The 27,857-nt window shown below is 45.3% G+C and overlaps 1 protein-coding gene across 2 annotated transcripts in view; it reads right to left on the reverse strand.

The window, feature by feature from the left end:
- The window catches only part of MYO10 (myosin X), a 175,417-nt gene extending 164,805 nt beyond the window's left edge, over positions 1–10,612 (reverse strand). For both annotated transcript variants that reach the window (XM_076330372.1, XM_076330371.1), the window contains exon 1: positions 10,334–10,612. In XM_076330372.1, coding sequence (XP_076186487.1) covers positions 10,334–10,354 — 21 coding nt within the window. In that variant the 5' untranslated portion in view covers positions 10,355–10,612. The remainder of the gene's footprint in view (positions 1–10,333) is intronic.
- Positions 10,613–27,857: the final 17,245 nt, after the last annotated feature.

Genomic DNA, 27,857 nt, shown 5'->3' on the forward strand with positions numbered 1-27,857 from the left:
AAAGCAAAATGATGGCAGAAATGGTGCAACAGAAATGCAGAACTTGGGAGTAGAGACTCTCAAAACTAACACAAAACAGAGAATCTCCCTTTTGCTGCAAGCGCTGTGCAACTTTATGCCAAAATCCCATCTGCCATCTGTTAAAACTTCTCTGATTTGGCGCACAAAATATTAGAAATGTAATTGCGGGGGGGGGGGGGAAGGGGCTGCTGCACAAACTATATTTTCCAGCTCAGATTTGCTGCGTTTGTTTATTCCTTGAAATAGCTTATCAAGTATCACATGGCAGAATCCGACTCTGGGAGTTTCAACAACAAAGAGCTCACTTCATCGGACACTCCTCCTGGTACACGGTCTGCAGAGCAGCAGGAAATGCCACCCTTCAAAGCCCTGCTGTAAACGCCGCTCTCATTTTCTTCTAGGGTATATACTAACTGATTGCACACACCAAACAAACCTATCCATCGTACCCATCACCAGAAAGCTGTAATGAGGAGATAAATCCTAATCACAAAACCACAGTCTATATTTAATAAGGGGAAGAGATCCAAGAAGACAACCAACAAAGCAAGAAGTCTGACCGACAGAATCAGCATCTACTCCTTGTCCCGGCGTGAACTCCGCCGTCCTGCCAACTTGGCTCCTTTCTGAAGCAAATAAAAATATACCCTAACCAAGATACACAGTTGGTTTTTGACCCACTAAAATGGTCAAATAGAAATTATCTCCACTGCTTCTGTAAACCAGACGGGTACATTAAACAATGGGATTTGACTTTTCCTCAGGATAAACAACTTTGTAAGAAAAACAATCCCATTCTCTTAACAAATATATTTAACTTCATCTGAGTAAACATTTTAATGGCACACTAAACAACAGCAACTAAAACAGAACCAAATAATCCGTTTCCGTTAACACTGTAAACATCAATACTTTTCCAAAACAAGGAATAAACTTCTCTTATCTCCTGTCCCCAAAACCAGGCCTAGTTTGGCTGAACGCAAAGGGGAGGCGTGAGAATCTTTCCAAAGAAATCCTGCATTTCTGTTAGCAAGGTTGGGCAGAAGGACAACATACGCGTGCAGTGCACAACATCAAAGCCATGCAAGACTTTGCCAGTTGCACCACCTTCACAATCCAGCATCGTTTCAAGAACTACAGAAATGTTTTCTCCAGATGCTGGAAAGTTCATCAAAACGAGTTTTCTAAAGCCTTTTGAAGGTTTGTAAGAGAAAGCGGGAGAAAGAGGGCCAAGGGGGTTGGGGTGTTAACTTTGATCACAACTTTCAGAAATAGTCAGCTTTGTAATTCTGGCTGGAGTTAATGGCAGCTAGCGCTCATCAACCATTTTAGCCTCAGGTCTCTACCCGAGATTATGCTACAGGCACCAAAATCCATCCTGATTTTGAGACTGTGACAGCAGGCTTGGGCAGCAGGGTGCCACTCTGCCGGCATAACCACACCAAGTAGTTAAGAACATAAAAACCAACCCAAAAAACCCTCAGTACTTTTAACAACTACTCCAGTAGAGAGGCATGAGAAAAAGCCCTTGGGTAAACTTGCTCAGGGTGGGAATGTAGCTATGCCCCCAGGGGAAAAAGCAACAACCGAACATTTTCCTCTGCTAAGGTGTCCTTACGGGCATCTCCCGCAAGGACATTCTCCAAAACAAAACACAGTCAGTCTCGTATTAACACTCTCGTATCACTGCCCTATAATAAAGGATTATGAATAGTTTCCCAAGAATATATCGGAAGAGGTAACACTAACATATCAAAGTGCACTTAGCCTTTTATTTCCTGAGTCCTCCAACACAGCCGTTCACCCTGTGTGTGCCATCAGCCAGGATCACATGTGAAGGCACAGCTTGGCTCCTGAAGTCTGCTGCTGAGCTCCCCTCTCTTCCTTCCTCTTCCCCTCATTTGGAAGAGAACCAAAACCCGAATAATTTCATAGAAAGATTTAACGCATCCAAGAGATGGGTTGAAGAGAATATTGATCTCTTCAATATTCACCTTTGCTTAATATTTACTCAAAAATCTCTAGCGAGGCTCGCCACAAGACGAAGATTACATACTTCCAAAGAAAAGAAAGTCTGATACCATAAACCAGGCGAAATGCCCCACTGAAGCAATTTAAGTATTTGCTAAAATGTATTAACACACAAATACAGGAACCCTATTCAACTCTGAAGTCTGATGGGCCACTGGATGGTACAGGAAATTGATAAAGTCTATCCCCCAGGATGTTTTTCTTCAGCACTCCATTAATCCTAGAAGGAATAAAAGGTATTATACTGACTCCCACATTTAGGCTTTGCTCCAACGTGCTTATATTTACCCACTGGGGGCAGGGCCACTGAGACACATAAGAAATCCAGCTTAAAATGTACTGGATCTGATTTTTCACTGCAAGTTCAGAAAAACCATACAAGTGACAAGTACCTTTCGCTTTTGAAGACTTCCTTCCATACAAAAGCGTACACTGTAAAGTTTTCCTCAAAGCCTTAAAAGGGCAGGAGTGCTCTTTGGGTTTTTTTCCAGTTACCGACTGTGGCTGCTCCTCCTTAGTGAAAAATAACTAAGCACCAATTGCTCACTAGGAAAAATTACAAAATCTCATATATGTCAAACCCCTCTACAGAAGAGTTTATGCAAAATGGAAATGTTAATTTTGGTCAGTAAAACCAAACACACCAATACCTGCCATGTTTCAAATCTGAACCAAAATCACATCTGTTCCTAGTAAGGCATTCAACAAGGAAAAACACGTATTATCAAGTTCCTCCAACATCACTCATATTTGAGATTTCAATGAAAAAAAAAAAACCAAACCAAAAAACCAACCCTCTAAATTTTCTGCCAAATAAAAAGGTTTTTACAGGCTAGAAAGAAAAACAGTCACTTGGCCACAAAGGAAAATAGCACCTAAATAGAGAGCAAGTATTTACATTTTTCAGTAAAACAAGCACAGGAGTGACGTGTTTACAGCTGAAACAACTCATCAGCCTTCCCCAGTCAGGCACTGGTTTGCAGTGGGAAAGTGTCCAGCCAGTCACAATGTCCATGGAAGGACACCCTGCAGAGCAGCCACCAGACCCCCCCCGACCTGGCTCTACACTGGCTGCCCAGCTGAGGACATCAAGAACAAACATAAACGGTATTTGGACCTACCCGAGATGACAGTCTTGACCGCTGACTTTGCAGAAATGAGTCCAGGAGTAGACAGTACGTTCCTCCCCAACATCCTCCTAGTTCTTACAGGTACATTTAGAAATACTGGTAATCTTTACTCATTCCTTCTGTCCTAACGAACCTTTCCCAGTATACTTTTCTAATATAATGCTCATATTTTCCATGTAACAAAGTGGTAATTTCTTCTTCAGCATGGATATAGTTTATTTCACAAAGCAGATCTGGAGGGTAGTTAATATCAGTTCCCACTCTGCATCCAAACTTCGAAAAGTCCCGTCTTTAAAAAAAATGGAGTGTTTGAGCTACTTAATGGACTACTAACCAAAAGGATAATCCACTTAACCTTTCTTAATCAGGCAGTTGTCCAAAACAAAGTTGCATTACAGTAAATATGACCAATGGATAATGCTCAAATTTCAGACATACATAGGACATCTTAGAAAATCCTAAATAAGTTTAAAAAAAAAAAAAACAAAAAACCACACCATACAAAATTTGTACCAATAATACCTGAACAACAGTAATTTGCCTATAACTGTTGCCCCAACAGCTATTATGTGACATTTTAAATGTCACATAATGATAAACAACAGGAAGATCAAGAGAAATGAGAACGCCTAAGCCATGACCCTCTCATACAAGCCTGAAGTCATAATCAATCTAGCAAGTTTCGAGGTCACATCCCAAAACTTGTAAAGTAGCCACAATTAGTGACTTAAGGCTGGTAATTCTTTTCTTCCCCCTCAGCAAGTCTTAATTCACAGTGACTTTTTACCTCCTGCCCTTCTACCGGGGCCCCACCCAAAACTACGTTCCTGGCTCAGACCACAGCTGGGGACTGTGATTCACTAAGGAAAAACACCAGCCCTGCGGCCGAAAAGGTTGGTGAGATCAAACTACCCGGAGGACATGCTTCCCTCCAGAACCGCAGGGAACCGTGTGCATGGTGCTGCTGGCCTGCGACAGGCACGCACTCACCATGCCGGGCATGCAAGGGATGGAGCTGCTGCTCCCAGCCCTCACCGGAGGCTGCAGCACCCTCCGCTGGGGCTGCATCCACCCAGGAGATGCAAAAAGACGCTTCTCTTGCTAGAATTTTTTTTTCAAGTTACATCAATATTCACTCCCCATATTAAAAGAAAAGAAAAACAAAACAGGCATGCTATTCACTTGCTAGGGGTTACGTCTGGATTTGTTCTGTGCAAACAGTGACACTATATAAATACACACGCACATGCACCCACACACACATGCACCCACACACGGAGCCAAGGACCTACCAATTTTCCTTGAGCTATCTTCTAAAGCCAAAAACCAGATTGGTGAGACTATACTGGTCTCACCAAGCTGAAGCCCAAGATTCAGCTAAAATCACTACAGAGGAAGTGCAATGTGGTACAATCAAGCCAACCGGCCGCATAATTATTGATGAGGGGCCCCAAACTTTTCCTTCCGTCTTTCGCAGCACACTGGGGCAACAAGAGCACTGGAAGGTTGCAGGGTTTCTCAGGTTACTGACGGGACCAGCACACTAAATTCTCCAAGCGACACAGAAGGCTCAAGCTCCCCTTCCTTTCTGCCTCCCTCTCTCCCGCAAAGTAGTCCTCTCCTGCCTCCTCATAGTCATGGAAAAAATTCTGGAGCGTTTCTGATAAAAGCCCGTGCCACTCAGCTTCAAAAATAAGTTGGGACTGGCCGTGCTGTCAAACACAATTCCCTTTTACCGGGCAGCAGGCTGTGCGACAGCTCCAAAACCAAAAAAGAGCCAGAGAGGTTCACAACCTTCAGTATCACCCATACACAGGGCTCACCAAATGAAAATACATATAAAGAAGAAAGTCTGGTTAGCGCAAAATAGCTTACACACAAAGTGCTGACACAAACATACAATTAGGGAAAAGACAAAAAAAAAAGTAACCATTTCAGTGAGGTGTCACCAGAACGTAAAAAAAACCAAAAAAAGCCAAGACTCAGAAGCAGCCAAGACTTTTGTAACGGTGGTGGTTTCACAGCTCTCCTGTAGCTGGAGTCTGACTGAACATACCTAAAAAACCACGAGCAGACCCTGCACAATGTAGAGCCTCTATTGCTAATTTCAATAGTTATGTGTTTTGCAGCTTTAAGAGAATTCTTGTGTCATTTTACAATATCTGTGGTGCCAGCAGGGCTGCTAGGCTCCAGCTCAGCGACGACGACTATGCTTCAGTTGCACAAATCTATGTTATGAAAGGCACATGTGAAGTCCGTGTTGCAGGCAGTTACGATGACGTGCTACCAATGAGCTGAACACGACTTCCAGACTTACAATCAAACCTACAAAAACTTTCTTTCTGACTCGGTAAGGTAGTCCTGAGTCCCCCTCGAAATGTTTTCCACTCAAAACATAATGCTCTCTAATTAACCTAAAAATAACTGTTGACAAAACAACCATCAGCTTTTAAAAAAACTAACTACAAGAAGTAGTCACAGCTCAGAAACTTCAGAAAAGGCAGCCAATGTCAACAGCCAAAAGAGGCACTGTTCCTTCTTGGCATGACTTGGGTGCTCAGAAGTCCTCCAGAAGTGTAACCTGTATGCCGTCGCTTATGGGATGATGGTTTTGCCCCACCAGTCTGAAATGCAGCTTTGCTGGTGTAAGCTACATCAATATCACAAGCTGGAACATCAAAACCCATACTTGTTCTATCAGTAAAACGCTTTTAACATAAACCAGGAGACCTCCGAGATTGTCCTAAACGTGTAAGCTATGCTGTGCAGCACAGCCAGAACCCATGCGTATCGATGCCAAAATTTATTAGCATCACCAGATTTTCACTTTAAGAGCAGAAACTTGGCAGTGCCAAGGTCATCCAGTTGCAGGGGATACCGAACCTCTCAAAGGTCTCCATGAATGACTCTGCACTGGGAGGCAGTGATCTTCCAAACACCGCAGGACGGGAACACCAAAGAAAAGTTTGCCACAAGCTGCATATATAAGAGCTTCCAGGCTCAGCAGATACCACCTCTGACAGCCCCCTGAAGCTAAGTTCAAAGCCTCAGAATTAATTTTTGCCCCATAGCCTTCCCACAGAGGGATGTTCGACACTTGCTCCTTCAGGACACATGCTGGGAGCCCTGCCTTAAAATAGGGTACACAAGCAAGTATGTTCAACTGTGGAAAGCTGAAATGAAGGAAACCATTCTGAACTCGAGGTACCAGCAGTACTGCTATAAATAAAAGCATGCTGGACACAGAGCACCTGCTGTGCCTCACAGGAAGCTACCCCACAGTTCCCAATAAACCTCTGTGCAATACGAGAGAAACATCAGTAGGACCTCTATGATCGTGATCATGCTTTTAATACCCCCTCCTTCAACATCATCTACCCAGACATGCTAGACAGAAGGCAGGAGACAGAGTTGTTCTTCCTCCTTCTCTTCCAGTTGTGGAAATAAAGGGTGGAAAAAAAAAATCCTTGATCTTTTAAGCTTAGCAGCAACTAAATGCAGTCAATCCCTGCAGCCACCACTATGCACACCGTGCTGCAAGCTCCCCAGGAGCTGAGCACCAGCTTGGAGGGCAGGTTTGGACAAGATGACCTCCAGAAGTGCCCTCCCCAACCTCAACCACTCTCTGACTTCAGCTTGGCCAGCAACTGCCACACTTCTCCTGTGACAAGGAGGGTGACCATGGTTCAGTGCAACACACTATATACGTTGGGCAAAGTGACTCCCCACACAAGAGGAGGAAAATGAACTTGACTTCTGCATCCACTTCCCCTGCTGCTCTGGTAAGCACTGCTTGGGAACTTCAGATGCTGAAGAGGCAGTTTGAGCTTCCCTCTCCCGCCTTTTTTGTGCAAAATTTCCTTGTGTTCCTTCTCATCTTGAGAAGACTCTTCTCCTTCCTTCATGGCATACATCTCCTTTTAGCACAGATGCATTCTCACTGGAAAAAAGAAGTGTGACCTCAGCTACCACAAGGAGACTGATCCCTTGCAAGCACCCTAGCTGTTGGTAAAACATATGGGAACAATTTTTTCAGGCTGTTTTGAGTAACACAGCCAAATGGCTCTATTGCACACATCCATACTTTTAATTCTGAGTATGGATCTTCGGGATTTCTACAGGTTTTAACACTTTATATATGAAAATATGACTATAGAAATATACTGAAAAAGTTACAGTTCCACCAACCGACCTTCCTTCAAACACCAAAAGGTAGCACAGATCAACCAACAGGCTGAAATAGTTTTAAAAAGTCTCGGAAAACACTTCTCCTCTGTATTTAGAATGCAACTTTGTAATTACTTTAATATCTTCCAGCAATAAAAGCATTTTGGGGGGTAAGTTCCAGGGCTGACTCTTCTAGCCTAATTCTTTATTCAGAACAATTTTTTTTCAACTGGCTGAGTTAGAAAACTGGGATAGGGATGGAGATCAAGGCTCCTCTGGAGACAGGTACAACCACTTGTCATCCTAGAAGAATAAAAGCCATGTAAGAAATAGCAGAGGAAGGACACTGGGCAGCAAGATTCAGAAGTCAAAAAGCCGTTAAGTCACGGACGACAGCAGCGTCAGCTGATCGGCGGGAGCTTGGCGTTATCCCACATCACATTTAACATGGCAAGTCCCAACAGGAGCGCCTCCTCTGCAACGCGTGCGTTCCTGCACTCCGGCAGTATCTTACCCAGTTGCCTCATCTTGTTCCAGTGAGTATCGTCCTATACTGAGAGCAGGTTACAATCAGCATCTAGCTATGGAAAAATACGGGAAAAATAGTAATGCGGGGGTTTTTTTTCCTGTAACACCTTTCAGTTGTACAGTATTTTTCTGCAACAGCCAGACTGAAGACACTCCTGGCTCCAGTGCAGCGAACAGGGGCTTCTTGGTAACGCTGAGGAACGAGCCCTGTGAAGCACCAGTATATACCCTTCTTACCTACCAGCTTTTCTCCCAAAACGTAATTATATCAGCAGACTTACATCACTGACAAACAAGAGCAGAGCAGACCAGGCTTTCTACCTGTGCCTTTCATCCAGCTGCTTCTTTCTTCCACGCACTACAACTTATTTTAACAAGAACAATAATTCTCTCAGATAAGTCAGCAAATATTTTCATAAAGAGCAGCTGCAGGATGTCTGCCTCGCACAAATTAAATTACCCAGCTAGTGGCTCAATCCAGTGCCTTCAACAGACATTTTTCTGTGGTAGCTGGGTCAGGCTCAGTGCATTTCTGCTATTGTGCCTTACGCTCCCTATATGCAATTTACATATGCTCCAGTGTGAGGAGAGGAAAATGTTTATACTTATGGGTGGGACTTTGGATGCAGATTAAAGTCAAGGTGCTATATTTACCGATCTTTTAAAGTAATATCAACATGTTGAAAGGGAGTAAGAGTTCTTAAGAAAGATCAAAGTCTGCATGCAGCAACCACAAATTAACATAAATACATGCTGAAATACTAACACAGACTGGCAAAATTTACTTGCTTTTTCCCCGGGGCAAGTAATTTTCGCTACTAGGGGAGTCAAAACCATTAACTCTCTTCTTCACCTTTATGTAGGGCACGCTACTGTACTCTGTGTCAGAGCGAATGACTCTTCAGATTAATTTTGCAAGGCTAGCCTAATACTACCATATTGCTCACGGCTTGCAAGATTTTGAAAGGCGAGGGCTACATCCTCTACAGGAAAAAAAAAAAGCAAAAAAAAAAAGCAGTATTACTACTTAACTCAGACTTTCTGAAAGTTAATCCTGAGTTTCTACCTTCCTATTGAACTTGACAGAACTTTTGTTGTCTGACAAATGAAGAGCTAACAAGCAGTAAGGTGTAAGACCTTCTTTTATTTGACTAATTACTATTCCGGTAAACAAATCACCTATTTTTCTTGGGGAAGCATCAACAGCAGCACCGAGAACACGAGGGAAGTTATTTCATGAGGGCAAAGGACGGTTTTGCAGCTTAATCACAGTCCTGTAAAACAGACGCCTGGCCTGTATTTACAACCCTGACAGTGCAACTGCTTTAGCAGCGAGGGGTGCAATTAAGGCAATCGTGCAGTCAGTTACCAGAAGTCACAACCCAGATGCAAGCTTTGCCAGCAATCTACAAGCACAACACACACACAGAAGTCGCCACATTAATACCAGACACCTTATGTTCATAAGGCTGTGTCGACACTAGGTGGGCTGAACCGATTTGGTAAAATATTGCTGTATAAAATTCAGCTAACTTAGACCAGAAAAGGACCCAATTTTTGATTTTTAGCGTATAGCCTGAGCAAGTAGTAAAGCATCTTTGATTTGGTTTCCTCACCCGACATGATGAAGTTGTCAAGATCCACAAGATAATGGTAAAGCTCAAACCACTTTCAAGACTTAAGCCTCGTTACTTTGCATTTTGCATCGGGAGATTTTGTCTATGCTTAATAGCACGCACTTAATAAACAGACCTTAAAAAAAGACTGCCTAACAACAGCCCTGCTTCTGAAGCCTCCATCATTTGAAGCTTCATATGCCCATGCAAGGCGGAAAAAGTACACTCCCCGGGTTTCATACAGGGAACCCCTGAGGAGGGAGCTCCCCGCTCCCCCCCCCAGACACGGTTTCAGAGGCTGCCACGCCGCCGGGGGCGGGAGGCAGGGCAGGGACCCGCACCAGCCCCGCCGGAGCCCGCGGCAGCCTGCTTCCCGCGGGGGACCCAGCCGCCGGGACCCGCCCCGGGAGGTGCCGCCGGCGGGCGCGGGGCGGCGGGGGCTCGGGCGGCGCGGCGGGCAAAGTCGCGGCACCGGCGCCTCCGGCCCCTGCCCCCTCTAATGAGCCCCAATTAGCGCCGAGCGCCGAGCCGGCGGAAAGCCGGCGGCAGCCCTTCGCTTCAGCTCGGCGGCCTCGAGTTCCGCCCCCGCTCACAGCCAAAACGGCCGATAATTTGGGGGGCTGCGGGGGGGCGCCGCTCTCCCCCGCCCGTTCACGAAGCCCCGACCCCCGAGGGACTGCTCCTGCAAACCCCCTGCAAGCCGAGGTGCTCGGGGACACGCACACGACACCTTCCGGGAGCCCCTCGCCGCTCTGCTGCCGGCTCCTGCCCCACAAAGCGACTCCACGCTGGAGGAGGAGGAGGAAGGGGGGGAGGAAGATCCCGCCGGCCCGCGCTCACCTCCGCCAAGAAGTTGTCCATGGTGGCCCCTGGGCCCGCCCGCGGGTGCGCAGCGCCGGGCCCCAGCCGCACACCATGTGCCGCTACCGCCCGGCCCGGCTCGGCTCGGCTCGGCCCCACCGAGCCGCCTCAGCCGCCGCGCCGCTCCATCCCGCCCCAGCGCCGGCACCGGCCCGCAGCCTTTGTCCGCCCGCCCCCTCAGAGCCGCTCGCCCGGGCGGACCCGGCAGCGCATAGCCGCCGCTGGGAGCCGGGGAGGGGGTAAGAAGGAGGAGGAAGAAGGCTCTCGCCGCCGCACGCTCCTGCCCGGGGCCGCCCCGTCCCGTCCCGGCGGGGCAGGGGCAGAGGCGGAGCCGGGGCCGCGCCGCTCCCTGCGCCGCGCTCAGCCGCGCCCCCGCCCCGCCCCGCCCCGGCCAGAGCGCGGGCAGCGACCCCCGGGCGCCCCCGCTCCCGTCCCGCCGCTGCCCCCCGGTGCGGCGCCCGCGGGGGCCCCGGGGGGCGCGTTTCGGTCCGTCCGCTGCGCCGCGCCGGGGCGGCTGCTCGGGGCACGGAAACCCGCGTCCAGCTGCGGAGTCCAACGGGCGCGGGCACTGGAGAGAAGCGAGAGGCTGGCCGCCGGTCTGAGGGTGCGCTCCGCTCCCTTGTTTTGCAACACAAAGCCATGCAAAGCACCGCCATCCGGCAAAAGTTACTGACGAAGTTAAATGACTTCTAAAGAATATATACCTGCAGGCTTCCGTTGCACACAACAAACTCTTATTTAAGTTTGTGGCAAATTTGTGTACGGGCTGTTGTACCTATGTTCCTTTACTAAACACGTACTGCAACAGCCATTACTTCGCACTGAGAGAATGGTGCAGATGAAAACACCCTTCGGGCCACCTCCTTGGGATGCACTGGGCTTCGTTCGGCAGCTCGCTCCGTAGCTTTTTCAGTCTTTTACATTTCCACAATGCAGATATAAAGTGTTCATTTTTTTTGAAACAGTTCTTGGTCACCATTTTGCACTCTCGCCCTACGGTAAGTAACAGCACAAGAAACACGGTAACGAGAATCAAATCTTGCAGATATATTTTATTAAAGCGGGCCTCTTTCATTCACATTACAGGAAGAACTGTACTAAAAAGTAAGTTACAGCCATAAAGAAAGTGAATGCAGTAGTCAGTCTTTCATTCGCAGGCAGAATCCTAACACTGCTTTGGGAGCTCTAGCATGTGAGTAGTGATATGGGAGACCAGCCCTTGATATCAGAAATAATCACGAGTGTGCAACTCTCATTTTTTTAAGGTGTCACAGGAGCTAACGTGCAGAGCACAAGAAGCGTGGCTAAAAAAGCAAGTTTAAGAATACATACACTACACAAAGAAAAACATTCTTCTTTCGTCTTTGTGTCAAAAAAAAAAAAAATCTGAATAAAGAGGAGAGCAGGTAAAATAGGTTTGGCTTTGAGATACGTACTGTCCAAAATGGGGTTCTGCTGGTCTTGGAGGTTCACACAGTGACATCCAGGCAAACTGCTGTGCCATCAAGGTTAGAGCTGGGGCAAACCAGCACGAGGGACTTTCTGTCGAATGGGTACCTGTTAGAACCTGCGTGGAGGCTGTGGCTGCCCGCCCCGCCAGACAGAAACAAGGTGGGGGGAAGCCTTCAGGAAGGTGGCAACTGCCTCGGACACGGCCATCTTCTATAGATCAGCAGCTCCCCCCAGCTCGCCTTGCCATGGCCAGCCACAACGGCTCCTGGCAGCAACAGCAGAAACGGTTCCCACCTTGTCTGTAGCTCAGCATAGCGTCTCCCGGGCAGCACCCCGGTTGCAGCTTGCCAAGCCCAGCTGGGAGAGATCCCGTAGGACACCCTGCAGCCTCCTGGGGGCTGCCTGGAGAGCGTCACTTCTCTTGCCAGCCCCTCCCCCCAGTCTCTACACCCAGGTATATGGTTCATACCTTCCTACGATTGCTTCAAAACTCAAGGTTTGCCCAGGATTTCACCTGAATTTGCCTGTCTACACAGTACCAATTCACAGTGAAGTTAGCCTAAAGAGTTATTTTGTAGATTATATGGTATGTGGAAGCTCTGTAATTCTATTCCAAACTACCGCGCTTCCGAAGTTACTCCAGGGGAATGGGTTTTTTCCACAATCACTGTGCCAGAAAGCTTCCCCACTCAGACAAGCCCTAATTTGGGGAGGGCTGAGTCAGATCAGGGGTATTTATTAAGTTATTTTGACTTCTGATTGAGTACTTTGTTTGACACCATGCTATTGGAATGTAACGCGCATTTCTGGCTACTGCATTGCACGTACTCAGGTCTATGAAGCACAACAACGTAGGAATTCATGAAAACTTTGAATCTGTCATCCAATAAAAGCAGCCTGTGTTTTTTTAAATGAGTATTTCAGTAAATTACAAGAAACCATTACCAATAGAATGGGACCAGATTTATGCAGCCTAAAAATGTATCACAGAAAGAATTAGTATTCTCTTGTGGTGTGGATGTATTGCAAAAGACTGTAAAACTCTTAAGACTTTTCTTAGGATTTAGAACAACTACAAACAAGCACGAGCAGGATGGGTCCAGGAAGAGGGATTTGGGGAGCAGAGAGGAAGGGAAGAGCAGCTTGTATGGTCACTCCAACAAAATTCTTCCTTTTCTCCTTCTTTGTCTTCTTGTGTCAGTCCCGCTCACAGTTTGTAAGGGCTAGCATCTGTGTTTCATAGGAAGGGGGTTTTGAAACATGGCATTTCCTTTTCCAGCTCTGAAAATGACCCCAAACTGGTTTCTTACTCATTTTATGCAATTGTATTGGAATTTGGAAAACCCCACAGATACGCTGTACAAAGCTCCATACATCTATGAACATCTGGGGACTTGGCCAGTTCTGCACAGCTCCAATTTTCTTTTAATCGGTAGAAATTCCTGCACTGATTGTGTGCCTAAGGTAAATTACTTCCTTTTGAAGCTGCTCACATGCATACCGGCTCAGTTTTCAGCCTGGGTAAGGACCAGGAATGGACCGAAGGCTCAGCTCCACCTCCCCAGTGAGGCACCTCCTCGCTGGCCATAAACGTCTTCGCTCCCTGTGTGGGTGGGTTGGTGGTGAGGTGGCTGGCCAGCGGGCCCCCTTCCCCCAGCCTCTCTCTTACTCCATGCAGTACAGCTTTGGCATTTGCTAGATTGGCTTTAATCTCAGCCAGTCTGTTAGACCGTTTTAATATTCCTCGCTTAAATTTGCTGCATTACATGGGTCAGATCGCATCTTCACCCGGCTTTTCTGACCTTTTTTCCCTCTACCAGTGGTTGCTAAAGTCCATTTTTGACCAAAATGTCCGACAAAAGACAGACACCTCTTCCTTCCTCAGCTCCAAAGTAATCTTAGCAGCTGCAACTTTCATAAGACCCTGGACCTTTAAAACAAATTTCAACCACTCCTGTCTCTGTCAACAACTGGAAATCTCCCATAGCGTGCAGCTCTTTCCACTTCTGCTCTGGAGGCAAAACCAACTTACTGACTGAAGCCCAGTTGTCTATAAATCATATGTTTCACCTGAGCCATGTTTCTTCACAGGGAATTTCCACAGACCAAATTTGTAGGACCTTTTTTTAAAGATTTATTGCACCGGCATTTATTACAAAGTTCATAGACGTGATTGCATCTCAACGAACCATTAACTCATTCAGTACCTCAAGCATGCTTGGTCGAATTCTAGGTCATTTTTCAAAGTAGCTTTCCCCCCCCATTCTCATCTACCAAAACTGTCAGGGCACCGCGGGGGCTGGTGGCTCCCCAGAGCTGAGAGCGTCGGGGGCTCCCCAGGGTGGGTCATGGCAGAGCCTGGCAGCCAGGGCCCATCCCACCACACCAGCCAGGAGCAGGGCAGCCGGGGGACACCAGGCCCCGGGCAGGGTGGGGGGAGCCGTGGGGGGGGTGGGCAGGGACGGTCAGCGTTTGCAGTGCCCTCGGGGCCGTGACAGTAACTGTGTTTGAAACCAAACAAGTTGTTCTGTTGCAAGTCCTACGTCTTTACCGTGTCTTACTGTCCATGATGATGGTTTCTGTGCATTTCACAAATCCTGCTCCCTGTTCAATAAGCAAACACTCGTTCGATTGCCCCAGCCTTAATACAAAATCTGTGGGGGCCATCTTTAAGCTAAAAATCATTTATAAATCATATAAAAATTATATGATTTTTTAAAAAGGCTGATGAGTTTTCATTACATGCATGTGATGCTTTGTTCTTGCCTGGCTTACCTTGTTTTTATAGTTGCCATTTTTCCACAGCGGTATCACTGAACTCAGATGATTTTAGCTTTCGCATGCCTGACAGGTTTATTGCACAAAAGCTTTCCCTCTGCATCACCCTCTGGAGGAGCTTTACTTTCCCTCCTGACTGTGCTGAAGTAGGTTATCTGCCTTACACCACGGCACCGCTACCCCTTCTGTTGGATGTGTAGATTGTTTTCAGTCAAAGAATTAAATGATAGATTTAGTTAATTCTATCTTATTAATTAAAAGGAGCCTAAATTAAAGTTTTCTTCCCACCAAAATGAGGCAGTGTGTTTCTTTACTCCCAGCTCAAGGCCTCGTTTCATCCAGTGCTATCTCCAAAATGTGCTTTCGGATTTTTCCCCTTGGGGTCTTTGTCTGTGGCATACTTCACATTCAGAGTGGCTTTGCATACAGTCTGCATTTCTGGTAAGAATTCCTGTTTCTTTAAACTTACTCCAAAAGAAGAGTTTAACCACTACTTGTGTTTATTCTTTGGGGCTGCTATTGCACTCATGAACTCCAGTCAGGTTTCAGCTAACTTAACTTTTGGTACGCAAGACGTTTGGCATTGACATTGTCCAACAAAATCTCAGAGTTCAAGCACAAGGCATTATTGGAGAAACAAGTATTTCTGCAGTGGGTGACAGTGTACAGGCAGACTGCTAGCACAGAGCACAGTTTGTACCACACAACTGTTGAAGGTACAATGAAAGAAAAGATTGCCCAGCCAAAATTGTCACAATCTGTGCAGAGCAAAAAACCCAGATTCCTCACGTTCTTGTCCATCCTAACTCCTCCACAAGCATGTGATTGGGTTTCAAAGCCAGTTCCAGGTCCTGGTCCTAGCTTTCAAAATAATTAATGGATTGTCTTCAAGTGAATACCCAACAACCAGGCTGGACAGCCGCCTTCTTTTTCTGAATCCTGCTTGTAGTAAGCCAGCTCTCCCCGGGAGCTGTACCGGGAGCTAAGCGCCTGACTAACAGTTGTGAACTCCGTGAGATGTGAGGTACTAGGTCCTGTTATGCTGAACTGCGTCTTGCCAGGATGAGCCTAGCCCTTAAGCATGACAAGCAATGGATCAAATTAATTATTCATTCTCACATATGACCTTCATTTATTAACCTCTAGGAGTAATAAATAAATAAAAAGTGAAGAGCTGGCAGATTTTTGTAACAGCTTCATTTATAGCTACTGTAACATACAGTAATTTCAACATTTTCTTTTTATGTAAACAAACTCCCAATAGGAATGAAGAAAAAAAGCCGGGAGACATATTCTTGTCGTCTTCAGCCTCCCTCTCTCTTCTGGATCCCAACAGCTTCTTCCATCACTTTGACCTCTTTACACCCCAATTCCCCTGATTGTAGTTTCAGTCCAAGTACTTTTATGGAATCCTGGATGAGAAAAAAATAACAACTGTAGAAGTCCCACACAACAATCACAGACACCATGGATGTGATACCGTCTGTGCTGCTGGGCTGACCACATATCCAAAACAGCAGGCCCATTCCTTGTTTGGGATGTACAAATCCAAAACTGTTATCATGGAGCTAGATTTCCATATTACGGTGCATTTAGTCCTATCAGCTTGGGGTCTGGAAAAGGGCATTAAGTATGTGTTGCTATACTCAGTTTCTGACTAGAACCTCTACCTGGGAGATTCCAAGTTTTATTTTCCACAAAGCGGTCTCTGTTACAAGATTTCAAAATGCGATTTCACAGACTCCAACCTTTTTTTCCCAATGACATAGAGCCACCTCTTGATTTAACAGCTGGCAGCACACATATGAAGATGGAGAGCTTTCCAACTCCCCATGTTTTTACCTATTTCCTGAATTCTACTCAGCCCCCAGGCATTGCCTTTGCAGAGCCTTGCTCTCCCTTGCTTATCATCCTCAGGCTGCCTCTTCACGCAGTCCCTCCTATCATGAAGCGACCTGCTTCCTTCTTGGCCCTTCAGGCAGCATCACTGCTCGTGGTGGCAGGCTATTCCCTACGTGCAGCTCCTGTCACCCTCGGCTGTCTGAGCCTCATTGACCCTTCATCTCATTTAAGATCACTGCTGCATTTCTTCCTCACCAGCACCTCTTAATACAGCTCTTCTTCTCTTACGATCTTACTTGCAACCTATTCATTTTAATTCTGTTTATCAGCTTGGAATATAGTTCTTAGAAAAGATACCAACAGAGAAAGCTGTATTGTACAAGTGCGTTGGTTTAACACATAAAGATATCTGCTGGAAGAAAAACAGAGGAGGGACAGACAAAAGCTATCAAAAAGCTTAGAATCAGTTAAGGGATAAAGACAGTGGGGAAGCATAAGAAAAAGCATAAAAAGAAATTAAAGCTTTTCTCATCTTCTTCTGAATCAGGTTGTGAATAAGTTTTCCTCGTCTTCACCCAGGAAGTCTGTTTAAAGACACGGGTTTAGAGGCACCTTATAGTTGCAAACCCTGCAGTCACAGTTTATGCACATGTTCATTTATCAGGTAGTCAGACCTGTGCAAAACATTGCTACCCCTCTCTGAAGGTTACCACCCCCAGAGCAGAGCCCAGCGGGGGAACCTGCGAGGGCACCTTTTGCTGCCTCAGTGCCACCTAAGCCAGGTGAGTTCAAAACACGTCCCCTCGCAATTTAAGCTAGGTCATCCTCATTTCTACTGAGGCAAACAAGGAACACCCACACTTTCCTTGCCACTGGCGGTGCTATGGCAGGAAAAGTCTTCAGTAAAAGGGCAGCAAACCCCAGCGAGGGCCAGTCATATCTTAAGCCACTGCAGCTGTTCAGCCAGCAAATATAAATCAAAGGCTGCCTTCTCACTTGTGGTGTCACGCCAGTTTAAACAATGTCCGCGCTCTACCCCCACCATTTATCGCTCCCTCAGCTGTAATATGTGCAAAGGGCAAGCCTGCCTTAGCACTCTAGCTTGGCACCTTAGAAGTGAGTTTCCAGGTCTCTCCCACTTCTCATGCTTCGGTTTGCATTGGAGAGCAGTCCCAGAGCATGCAAACTGCGTGCCCTCCGTAGGAAATTAAGCTAAAAGATATGCTCCAGAAATGCTCTTACCAGCTAAAGGGTATTCAGGACATTGGGTCAGATTAGAGCTAGTCTGAAATACAGCCTCCTGAAATGTGCTTAGGATGGACAATGGGTCCCCAGCATGATGTTTCACTCTATGGATACGCTCGTATTTCCCTGCATTATTTGCTTGTGAAGCGTAGCTGTTATGTCTCCATGGGTCAGCGCAGCAAATGGGACAGGGGAACTGATCCAAACTTTTTCTTTTGGTCTGAGTTCTGGTTTTGTTTTGGTTTCCTAAAAGAGCCTTGACAGAAAACTGTTTTGATTCTGACTAATTCTCTGGACAAGGGCGCTCTGCATTGCTGCTAGCATTTATTCCTCGTACCAGATCACAGTTTCAAAAAGCCAGGAGGAACAGCCTTCACGGTACCTTGTGCTTCAGGGAAAGTTTATAACTTTCAGATGTTTAGACTTTATCAGCCTGCAGTATAATTAATACTGTCTCTCAGTGCTCTTCTGTTAGAAGTTTCTTTCCATGAATCTGCCATGGTAAAGAAATATGCTTCCCCCTTGCCCCTAGATTCCTTCCTGCGTCTGAAACCAAGAAATCCCATCATAGCACAGGAGAGTAAAATATTCATTTCAAAGCAGACAGAATTTCCCACCAACTCTGGGAGGGCTTAAATGACAACCACCCAGTCTTAGCGAGACACTCGGGATGCTGCGAACCTACACATTATAGAGGAGGATGTTCTTAAGAAGTATGTTAAAAACTGCATTTAATAATGCAAAAATGATACTTGGTGATTGCATCCTTTCATAATCACATTTACAACTTAACAAATCTTGCCTGAAATCCTCTCAAAACCTTCCCTGGTATTGCATTGATGTGATACGTTCAATTTTGGTAGCTTAAATTTTTGCCCAAATGTACTTGTTTTGCTTTAATGTCTTATTCATGCGCAATTTTAGGATGTGTTTAGGCCTTGGTTGAACTATAACTTTATAGGTTTGCTTATTTACTGAATGCATTCACGTGAATAAACATGCAATTTCTTTGGTACAAACAAAAGCAAAGTTCCTGGCTTACATCAACTTGTTGTCCCAGAATAGAATCAAAGGCTGCTGAGGTAGTTTATGTCCCTATTTAGAAATAGGAAAACCTTTGTTTTGTGTACACAGATACTAAGCACTTGAGCTTGAGATGGTAGAGGGAACTGGGGAAGTTAGTAAGCCCAGTGCTAGCTGCATTCTTGGCATGCAGTCTGCTTGTAGCAGTATTTGCTGTTTGTGTTTACTTGCAACATATGACAATTAGTAGACTGGAAAGGTATGGTAGTGATGTTTAGTTCCAGGCTTGTTAAAGGATATATGAGACCATATCTTCTATTTCCCTTGATTCTTATCCCAGCTGCTCTACCGTATACCATTCCCCTAACACCCATAAAACTGTAGCAATGCTCATTCTTTTCTTATTCAATGAATTACAGGATTTGCACAGGATGCAGCAGCAAACTGTAAACAGAAAATAGAGAACAATTCCATAAATACAGTCGTTAACATTTGAGTAACAAAGACGGTAGCAAAACAGGTATTTTTCAACAACGTGACAGTAGCAAGCTGCCTAATTCCAACAGGCTTTCAAAGGGAAACTGGGAAATAACTTGCGTTTGGATCTTTGCAAATTCTTTCTTGAAACAGTTAACACCTGTGGGGATGCATCCCAGCAAGTGCACTACCAGTGTACCAGGAACCTCATGCCTTTTCTGCCCAGCTGCTGCAAATAGGTAGAATTCCAGATACAGTGGAACATAGTGGCTAGTGACCCCTATTTTCTCTTTTTTTTTCCCCTAACAATTTCAGAATTCTGCAACTGGAAAGATGTTTTTTGTGTTTGTGGGCAGAAGTTTGAATACAACAGTGCGGTATACATGGGTTTTGCCCTTCAGTTATTATGTCAGTAATTTTTTCCATTAGAAAACTACCGAATCTTTGCAAGAGATTTTTACTCAAAAGCATTCCAAAGCCTTCTAGAAACGCTAGACACAGCTAATCCCGTCTTCTGCATCTAGCACAAATTCTCCTCTAAGTTTTAAAACTTCAAAAGCAAGTGGAAACCTCTTCAGAAAGGAAGCAAAGACCAACATATTCATGTGAAAATCCCAGCAGAATCAAGTTAGATGGAGGGAAATAATCTGAAGTGAAATCTGGCAGAATGGCCAGCTGACATCTGGAGGGTGAGCGGAATAGCGGTATTCCTCCTAGTCACAGTTATCAGGGTAAAAACCACAGGAAAGCAAGCCCTTGCTCTGTGCACAGGTAAAGCACTGCAGCCACTGTTCGTCTACTGAACAGTACTCTGGCGGCATGGCTCTGCCTTGGCTGAGAGACGCAATTTCTAAAGTCTTTTCATAGAATCATAGAATCGTTTAAGTTGGAAAAGACCTTTAAGATCATGGAGTCCAACCGTTTTCTAGACGAAATTTCTTGGTGACAACAAATCTGAAGCATATTTTGTCCCGACTAAAAATAAAAATGCCTGGTTGAGTTCAGAGCAGCCTTTGCTGCTGACCGACCTAAATAAACTTTATGCTGAAAGGGATAAGTAGCTCAGCTTTGTAGGTTCATATTTAATGAATCAACTGTTGTCTAGCAGTAATGGCAGAAGGTTTCCTCTTATCCTCAGAAAAATAGGTGAATCCTTTCTTGGGAAAAAGCTAACATAAAAAAGTAAACATCAAAAGATGAAGCTGAGTGTTGTCAAGAACAAAATGTGTGCTAAATTAGGGTTGTGTGTTTTGTCTTTCCTGTTATTAATGGCATCCTCAGAGGATACTGACTCACTCGATGACTGAAGTGCTTGTGGTTTGGGACCCATCCTGAGCCAATAATCCCGGAACCAGGGCAGTTCTTCCCTTTTCTTTACATAAGGAAGCTTCCAGACCCAGTCACCATTTGTTGCAACACCAAGAAACATGGGCAGTGAAGGGCTCAAGTTAGGACTCTCTAAAAGGGACCAAGTTACCATCTCATGAGTTTATCCAGCTACCGGTGAGATTTTCTAACAGGGAACAATCAGGGTTTCGGCAGCCTTCGAATACTCTTCCCTTCACACCCAGTCAGACCAAGGATTGATTTTGCAAGTCGTCACTTCACCCTGTCCCTGTAAGCAGGGATTTGTCAGCCGTGGGCACAGACAGACCTCACCTGTGGTCCGAGGAGCAGAGCTGAGGAGCCAGGCAGGGTGATTTGTTTGCAGCAAGCTAGCCTGCCTTCTCTCTAGCTTCTCTCTCTGGCATAAATTCCTGTCACTTCTCTTTGCACAACGCTAACACACTTGCAGTTGTTTTTCTTTTGTTCCCAGGAAGTGATAGATGAAAGGGCTGCACACCTCAGGCTCAGCGCTGTGTTTACACTTGGGCGTTTTAACTTGATTAGAAATTCAACTCCTGCTATTACTCAGGTGGCTGGATTAGTGCTGTGGAAAGCACCTGCCTTTAGGGAAAGGAGAGAAATAATTCAAACCTTGTACTGAAAGTCACCTTCTTCTACCATTATGCTTGGTGTTTACTGGGACCTTCCAGCAGTCAAGAGTCATTGCAACGTCTCCACTGTGGGACACTGGCACTGCTGAAATGGGGTAGCATTTGTAAGGCCTCTTTTGCCTTCGTGCTGCACTAAGCACGTGGCATGTAGGACAACGGTAAGACGATAAAGGGTTCTCCTTGTCAGAGTACTTCAGTCAGAATTGTCATTTTATGTTTTCCCACTACTTGGCCTGACCTCAGCAAGATAGCGATCCAGCTTTAAAAGCATAACTAATCCTACAGAAAAAAGTATGTATTTTTAATTTTACATATGGCTGTGTAGCAACATTTAATCATTCTTAATAGTCTAAGTGATTTTAAAGGACCCAAGCTGAAGAAACTTTAAAAACAAAAAGGTTTCCATATTTAGATGTAAGATGTTAATTGTTTGAAAAGTCTAAGCAGTGTTCTGTTGAGCGCATTAGTTACGCGTGCAGTGAAAAGATGCCCTCAAGATGCTCACAAGCTAGGAACCTGGTCAAGCACTCCTAGGGTTTTCCTCTCATTCCTCACATACTCACCTCTGCCTGTTTGTTGCTGTTGCTAATAGGTACCTTTAGTTTCCAAGTTATTGCTGTGTGAGTGGGCTTTTGGAACTGCCTGAAGCCCTTGCTAAGGCAGGGAGTCCTGTGCATATGCAACAGCAGGCAGTCCGGGCAGCGGTTCACAGACTCACACTTGACACTACACGTCTGGCTTGGCATGATGTCTCAGCTGCATGAAGGTGAGCTTGTGCTTAAGTCTTCACTGAACTGGATCGAGTGACAGTAACCTTGCCTAAGGTGACCCTTAAAATACCTAACTACTGTTTAGCCATAAAACCCAGGAACCTGAAGTGATGTCTGAGCAATTTGAAATGTTAATTTTCAAATCCTTCCTGTTTTAAACATTTACAGTAGATAACAATATTTATGAAATACACCCGATGCTATTTTTATCTAATTGGAAGTTACTCCCGCAGTCTTATTAGAAATGTGCTGGGATTTACAGCTGTGTAACTGAGAGACAAATAATGTTCAAACAGTTGGACTGCACTCGAACAGCAATGCAGTGGGAACGTAGCTCCAATTTCAGCCGAGAAACTGCTGGTCACGCCTCAATCTGCAACTTGCTCATTAGTACACTCTGCTTCATGGGCATGGCAAATCCCTAACTCCTTTCACTTCTGGCTAAGCCATGCCCATCCTCTGTGCTGCAGCTTGGAGAGCCCCTGACGAGGAAGGTTTTGGGCTACACTCCTGGTCCTGTGGGTATTCTGCTGTTCTTCTGCACCTATCTGAGCTCTGAAGCTGCTCCCTAACATATGCAATGTGACAATTCAGTGCCACTGGAACGTGCAATGCTATGCTGGCACAGCAAGGGAGTGGGTTGTTCTTTAAGAGCATAAATTTGATGTGAGGCTTCCCAGTTCATACTTATCAAGAGTGTTTTGTAGTTAAGAGGTCTCTACTGCTTTAAAATTGTCACTCAGAATGGGTTTCTTTTTTGTTTTGGGGGAATGGGAGATTTTCTTTCCTGAGTGACCTTAAATTACCCAGACTATACAATGGATGGCATGATCAGGACACTCACAGTGACCACTTCTTCCTCTGTAGGCCTCCCCCAGCATCTTTTGTCCAAACTACATGAGAGCCATTCATGAGGTTTTCTTCTTCCAGTCTTACACTATTCCTAAAAAATTCACAAAGACAGAATTGATATTCCAAAAAATAATGCCAGCAGGAAACAGAATGGAGTCTGAAGCATTCTCATCTTGAGAAACAGGCCAACAAAGAGAATATTGTCTTCATTTTGTAAAAGTTTATTGTTAAATTGCTTTGACCTCAGCTTTAGACTTATCTATATGTTGCTCTGTAGCAAAATTTGAAATGCTGACAGAACGACATCAGTGCTTACAATACAGTAATCTCATCACATCTTTTGCAGTTGGTCTTTATGCTCACCATGATAAAACAGCAGCCAAAAAGGGCGCATTATATCTAATTACCCCGACTGAAACTTGGACATTGTGTAGTGGAGAAATACAAATCCAGCAAACAGTTTCTTGACTCAACTGCTGGCAGTATTCAGCTTTTGAGATCTTTCAAAATAAAGTATTCATGAAGCTTTTTCACTTAACAAGGTGCAATCCAGCTTCTAAATATAATCCAATTTTTGCTTGGAAGACTGCCACGAAGGGTCAGTACTGAGTATTCCTGATAGCAGCACACAAGTACACATGTAGCTTGTGAAGCAGCTGGTATTTCTTTAGAGAGCTGCACTTTGTCAGGAACATCACAGTCTACAGGGATGGTAATGAGAGTGAGGTCTGCAGACATGAATAGGTCACCCAAGCAGTGACAGTCAAATAACATCAGATTTTTAAAGTCTGTAAGTACAGACTTTATAGAAAATCAGCAAACGGTCTCCGTTTCTACTAAACTAAGGTGAAATTAAGAAAACACTGCCAATAAGGAAATTCTGAAAAAGCCCTTAAACATTCATATCTGAAAACTGGTACCACCATACTTATATCTAATGACTTGGAGTCCAAATAATTCTGAAGCTAAACTATGTTTTAAAATATCTCTCAAAATCAGTAGCTTTAGGTGCTTTAGTTACACAGTGATGGAAAATGTGCACTTCAGAGCTGCTTCCTGGGCTGAAACTTATGTAGTAAGAATGGGGGAATTGGTCTCTGGATACAACTTTTTATGATCATCTAATTTTATTCAAACAGAAAAGTGGTGATGTGCAACGCGAACCTAGTTTTCTTTCACTCACACTTTTTTCCCCAATCGTAAGTCCATTCAGTTAAAGAAGTCATAAAAATAAAAGACAGAAGCAAACAGGATTCAATTTATTAAAGGTCAAAACTGAGATCGGGAGGAATACCACTATATAGAAAAAGTACAAGATGAACATCGTATAAAATTCTGTGGTAGTTCATAATGCTGTGGCATATCTAATGACAACTTCCTGGGGGACAGGGCAGAATAAACATAGCTCTTTACATAGGACAGCATGACAGATAAGCTATCAGATTTTCATTGCACAGCAGTTCTTTTCATTTCTACTGGATTTATTATAGTAGTTATTAAGGTCAATAAAGCACACCATTGACTCCAGGTGTGCTGGTTTTGGCTGGGGTAGGGTTAATTTTCTTCATAGTAGCTAGTATGGGGCTATGTTTTGGATTTCTGCTGGAAACAAAGTAAGGTCAAGGACCTGCACAGAAGATCCAGTTTTTAAGAATAAAATGGCAAGATGGACGTCGTCAGATCCCAATGGATGTGATCAACAAAATAACAGCCATGTCTCCACCAACTAGCAAAAAGGAAACACAAACATTCTTAGGCATTGTGGGTTTTTGGAGAATGCATATTCCAAATTACAGTCTGATCGTAAACCCTCTCTATCAAGTGACCCAGAAGAAGAACGATTTCAAATGGGGCCCTGAGCAACGACAAGCTTTTGAACAAATTAAACGGGAGATAGTTCATGCAGTAGCCCTGGGGCCAGTCCGGGCAGGGCAAGAGGTAAAAAATGTGCTCTACACCGCAGCCGGGGAGAATGGCCCTACCTGGAGCCTCTGGCAGAAAGCACCAGGGGAGACTCGAGGTCGACCCCTAGGGTTTTGGAGTCGGGGATACAGAGGATCTGAGGCCCGCTATACTCCAGCTGAAAAAGAGATATTGGCAGCCTATGAAGGGGTTCGAGCTGCTTCGGAAGTGATCGGCACTGAAGCAGAGCTCCTCCTGCACTCCGACTGCCGGTGCTAGGCTGGATGTTCAGAGGGAGGGTCCCCTGGACACATCATGCAACTGATGCTACGTGGAGTAAGTGGGTCGCACTGATCACACAACGGGCTCCAATAGGAAACCCCAGTCCCCCAGGAATCTTGGAAGTGATCATGGATTGGCCAGAAGGCAAAGATTTCAGAATATTGCCAGAGGAGGAGGTGACGTGTGCTGAAGAGGCCCCACATTGAGTGCCAAAAAGGATTGTCATGTTTTAACCCCAGCTGGCAACTAAGCACCACACAGCTGCTCGCTCACTCCCCCCCGGTGGGTTGGGGGAGAGAATCGGAAGGGTAAAAGTGAGAAAACTTGTGGGTTGAGATAAAGACAGTTTAATAGGTAAAGCAAAAGCTGCGCGTGCAAGCAGAGCAGAACAAGGAATTCATTCACTACTTCCCATGGGCAGGCAGGTGTTCAGCCATCTCCAGGAAAGCAGGGATCCATCACACATAACAGTTACTTGGGAAGACAAACACCATCACTCCGAACGTCCCCCCCTTTCTTCTTCCCCCAGCTTTATATGCTGAGCATGACGTCACATGGTGTGGAATATCCCTTTGGTCAGTTGGGGTCAGCTGTCCCGGCTGTGTCCCCTCCCAACTTCTTGTGCAGCCCCAGCCCACTCGCTGGCGGGGCAACATGAGAAACAGAAAAGGCCTTGACACTGTGTATGCATTGCTCAGCAATAATGAAAAAATCCCTGTATTATCAACACTGTTTCCAGCACAAATCCAAAACGTAGCCCCATACTACGAATAAAATTAACTCTACCCCAGCCAAAACCAGCACACTAGGGAAGATGACAAGAGATACAGCAAACAAGCTGTTATTGATTTGTCTCAGGGACAATGAAATACCCACTGACCCATTCCCAGGTCAGTTATTTACTGCTTTTGCTTATTGCTAGATGACAGCTAGCATGACGGATGTCCTTTATGTTTGTTTTATATAAATATTCTAGTTTGCTGGAATACATACATTTGTGATGCTTCAGAATCTCATGATGCACAGATGAGATGCAATGATCTGTGCAATGAGATGCACAGATATAGATCTGCAAAAAAAATTAGAGAGTCTCTTGTTCAGCACAGAATGATCTTAATAAATGATACTCACCATCAAAGGAATATACTGGACATGTATGTTTACCTGTGCACCTAACATCTAAATACAAGTTTTCATCTTCCCCATATATTATGAAAATTAATGGATGCCACTACCTTGTCCAATTATAAACAGCGTCAAGATTTTTTTTTTAAATTTTGAACAGTGCTCTTATAGTTTATGGTATCATTGAAAACCCTTGACAGATTTATATTACGCATGAATTACAACCAGCTGTGAATTACAGGGTTGCAGTTCTATCAAAAGATTCAGGTAATGTCATAAACCACAGGAGAGAAGTCTGATTCACTAAAATCCCAACGGAATTACAGATCTGTAACTTCCACCTGACTTGCAATTTTACATACAAGCTCTATGTGAGGAAATACCGATACATTTACACCTCCTTGCCCAGATTCCCTTCTCTCAACTCATCCTGCTTCATCATTCCCTCCTTTTTGTGACTCCTCACATCCCTTCATACTGGGCCATAGTGCTTTGAGTGGCAACTATAATCACTGGCTCAGCTGCAATTTTAAGGCTCATACATCATAATTTCCGTCTGTTCTACTTTACATTATCACTGTTTGAACTGCCCCCTGCAGAAAAGTCAGCAAAAGCAAACGTCAGACAATTCACGATATACACAAGTTTACAGGCCAGTGAACTGGCTTAACCCGTCAGTGAAAGTGTCTGTGCTAACCTCCTGGGTGGAGAAATGGTGCACCTGGGGGGTGGTATAACCCCTGTCCTGATACTTATTTATATCGATGCAGATTCCCAGGAGGCACTGGCAGTCTGTCCCGCCTTGGTTACCACAACTCTGGGAGAAAGGATTTTCGCCTTCTTCTTTAAAGGAGGAGGCAAGCCAGGTCATTCGTAAATTTAGCCCTTTTGATGATCCACTTTGCATTTTCCTACCCAGTTTGAACTGCATGGCACAGTACAGAAGGGAATTTTTCTTCTCAGCAAGGATGAGCTGAATGGGGAGCTCTTGCTGGGACTCAGGAAAAAAAGGAGAGTTTACCACTTGTGGAAGAAGGGGCAGGCAACTCAAGAAGAGTACAGGGATCTCGTTAGGTCGTGCAGAGAGGAAATGAGAAAGGCAAAAGCCCAGCTAGAACGCAATCTGGCCGCTGTCGTTAGAGACAACAAAAAAAGCTTTTACAAATATATTAATGACAAGAAGAGAGCCAAGGAAAATCTCCATCCCTTATTGGATGCGGGGGGGAACATTGTCACCGAGGATGAGGAAAAGGCTGAGGTACTCAATGCCTTCTTTGCCTCAGTCTTTAACAGGCAGACTAGTTATCCTCAGGGTACTCGGCCCCCCCAAGCTGGAAGACAGGGATGGCGAGCAGGATGAACCCCTCATAATCCAAGAGGAAGCAGTCAATGACCTGCTACGCCACCTGGATGCTCACAAGTCTATGGGGCCGGATGGGATCCACCCGAGAGTGCTGAGGGAGCTGGCGGAGGAGCTTGCCAAGCCACTTTCCATCATTTATCAGCAGTCCTGGTTAACGGGGGAGGTCCCGGACGACTGGAGGCTTGCCAGTGTGACGCCCATCTACAAGAAGGGCCGGAAGGAGGATCCGGGGAACTACAGGCCTGTCAGCCTGACCTCGGTGCCGGGGAAGATTATGGAGCAGTTCATCTTGAGGGCGCTCACAAGGCATGAGCAGGACAACCAGGGGATCAGGCCCAGCCAGCACGGGTTCATGAAAGGCAGGTCCTGCTTGACCAACCTGATCTCCTTCTATG

Source organism: Aptenodytes patagonicus, chromosome 2, assembly GCF_965638725.1.
Source record: "Aptenodytes patagonicus chromosome 2, bAptPat1.pri.cur, whole genome shotgun sequence".
In the NCBI taxonomy this organism is placed as follows: Eukaryota; Metazoa; Chordata; class Aves; order Sphenisciformes; family Spheniscidae; genus Aptenodytes; species Aptenodytes patagonicus.